Consider the following 1442-nt stretch of genomic DNA (forward strand, 5'->3'; position numbering starts at 1 on the left):
ACAGCCTACAGTATTTTTACAGTCTTTATTTTACAGTTAAAATATGTTTATCAAATAAAGTCTAATGTTACAACTAATCATGGATCCCTTTAAAATGAATTATTTCTCCAAAAGCGTTTTAACTGTAACTTCTTATTTGTCCTTTTTTTAAATTCTGACAGGAAAACTTTTTCCACTGAGACTATTTTATGTTTATAAAAACAAACACATTTGTCAGATCTTTGCAGAGCAGTAAAATGACAGCGATGTTTACTGGAGGCAGTCAGGTGTTAGACTGTGGACAGATACTCGACAGAAAGTTCGAGGCTGTGCTGCTGAATGAGGTGATCCGTGTATTACAACATGTTCAGGTTACAATTTGAATTGTAAATTTATTTACAGGTTAAACTCTTAAACGGAGAAGTTAATTTAGTTTAAATAAATGAAAAATAGATGGTGGATGTATCAAACCAAAACGGATGTACTGTTTGTCTTGTGATCACTTTGATACTTTCCCTGTAAGATTATATTACTTTGTTTGTTCGTCTGTTGTACGTAAAGCCACACATGATGAAGGGATTCAGCTCAATGTAAAAAACAAAGGGTTGGTGTAAGGTTCATACACAGTGTTAGTGTTACCGTTGGAACAATTCATCCTCAACACTTTTCAGAAGGCTCCTTTGGACACGAGTGAGGCAGACAGCGTAAGAGGACAGTGAAAGGAGAAAAGAAAAGTCAAAGGAGAACACRTGAGAAGAAGCTTCAACTGACATTAAACTGCAGACTGGGTGAGTGAGTGAATAAGTTAGTGTGAAAGGATGACTACAATCTGTCAGAACTAACATGCAGACGTAGRGACAGAAGCACAGCAAGACTTTAACCACGAGTGAGAGCTCTACGTTAAAAGTTTCATTCATCCTACCTGGTTATTCCTCCATCTGTTAAAGGACTCCAGCGGGAAGGGAAGTCATTATCTTTACTCACATCCTGTGGAAAAAAACAAAAAAATTACAATTTTAGTTTTATTTTTTATTTACACAAGAGTAAATAAACAATAATATGAGCCATATGTATCAAAGTATTTACCATTTCAGAATTAGCTTCAGTTTCCTTTGAGATCTGTATCTTGTCAACTGTAAAACAAACAAACAGTCCTTTTTCTGTTAAACACATCTTTAACACTAGAGGGCAGAGAAGCACATTAAAACTAACTTTACTGGGAACACTGGTGCATGGTTAGCAGGAGCTGAGGAACATGAGATGTCTGAGTCTGTCAGCAAAATWTCTCATACATCTTAATAAAACTTTCAGGAATTCATCACTGTATGAACATCTACAACTGATTAACTTTAGGAGTCAAGCAAATTAAAGATGGCTCAACTCAACTCAATTTTATTTATAAAGCCCTTTAAAGGAGACCAATTATGGGTCCTAGAAATGTTTATGGTATGTCTGTGGGCTAT

The 1442-nt window shown here is 35.4% G+C and overlaps 1 protein-coding gene across 1 annotated transcript in view; it reads right to left on the reverse strand.

The window, feature by feature from the left end:
- The window catches only part of map4k5 (mitogen-activated protein kinase kinase kinase kinase 5), a gene marked incomplete in the record, with an annotated part of 103698 nt that overhangs the window by 44831 nt on the left and 57425 nt on the right, over positions 1-1442 (reverse strand). The window contains 3 exon segments of the mRNA XM_014023571.1: positions 619-657; positions 902-966; positions 1066-1112. Coding sequence (XP_013879025.1) covers positions 619-657; positions 902-966; positions 1066-1112 — 151 coding nt within the window.

The sequence above is a fragment of the Austrofundulus limnaeus genome, unplaced genomic scaffold, assembly GCF_001266775.1.
Source record: "Austrofundulus limnaeus strain Quisiro unplaced genomic scaffold, Austrofundulus_limnaeus-1.0 Scaffold377, whole genome shotgun sequence".
Lineage (NCBI taxonomy): Eukaryota > Metazoa > Chordata > Actinopteri > Cyprinodontiformes > Rivulidae > Austrofundulus > Austrofundulus limnaeus.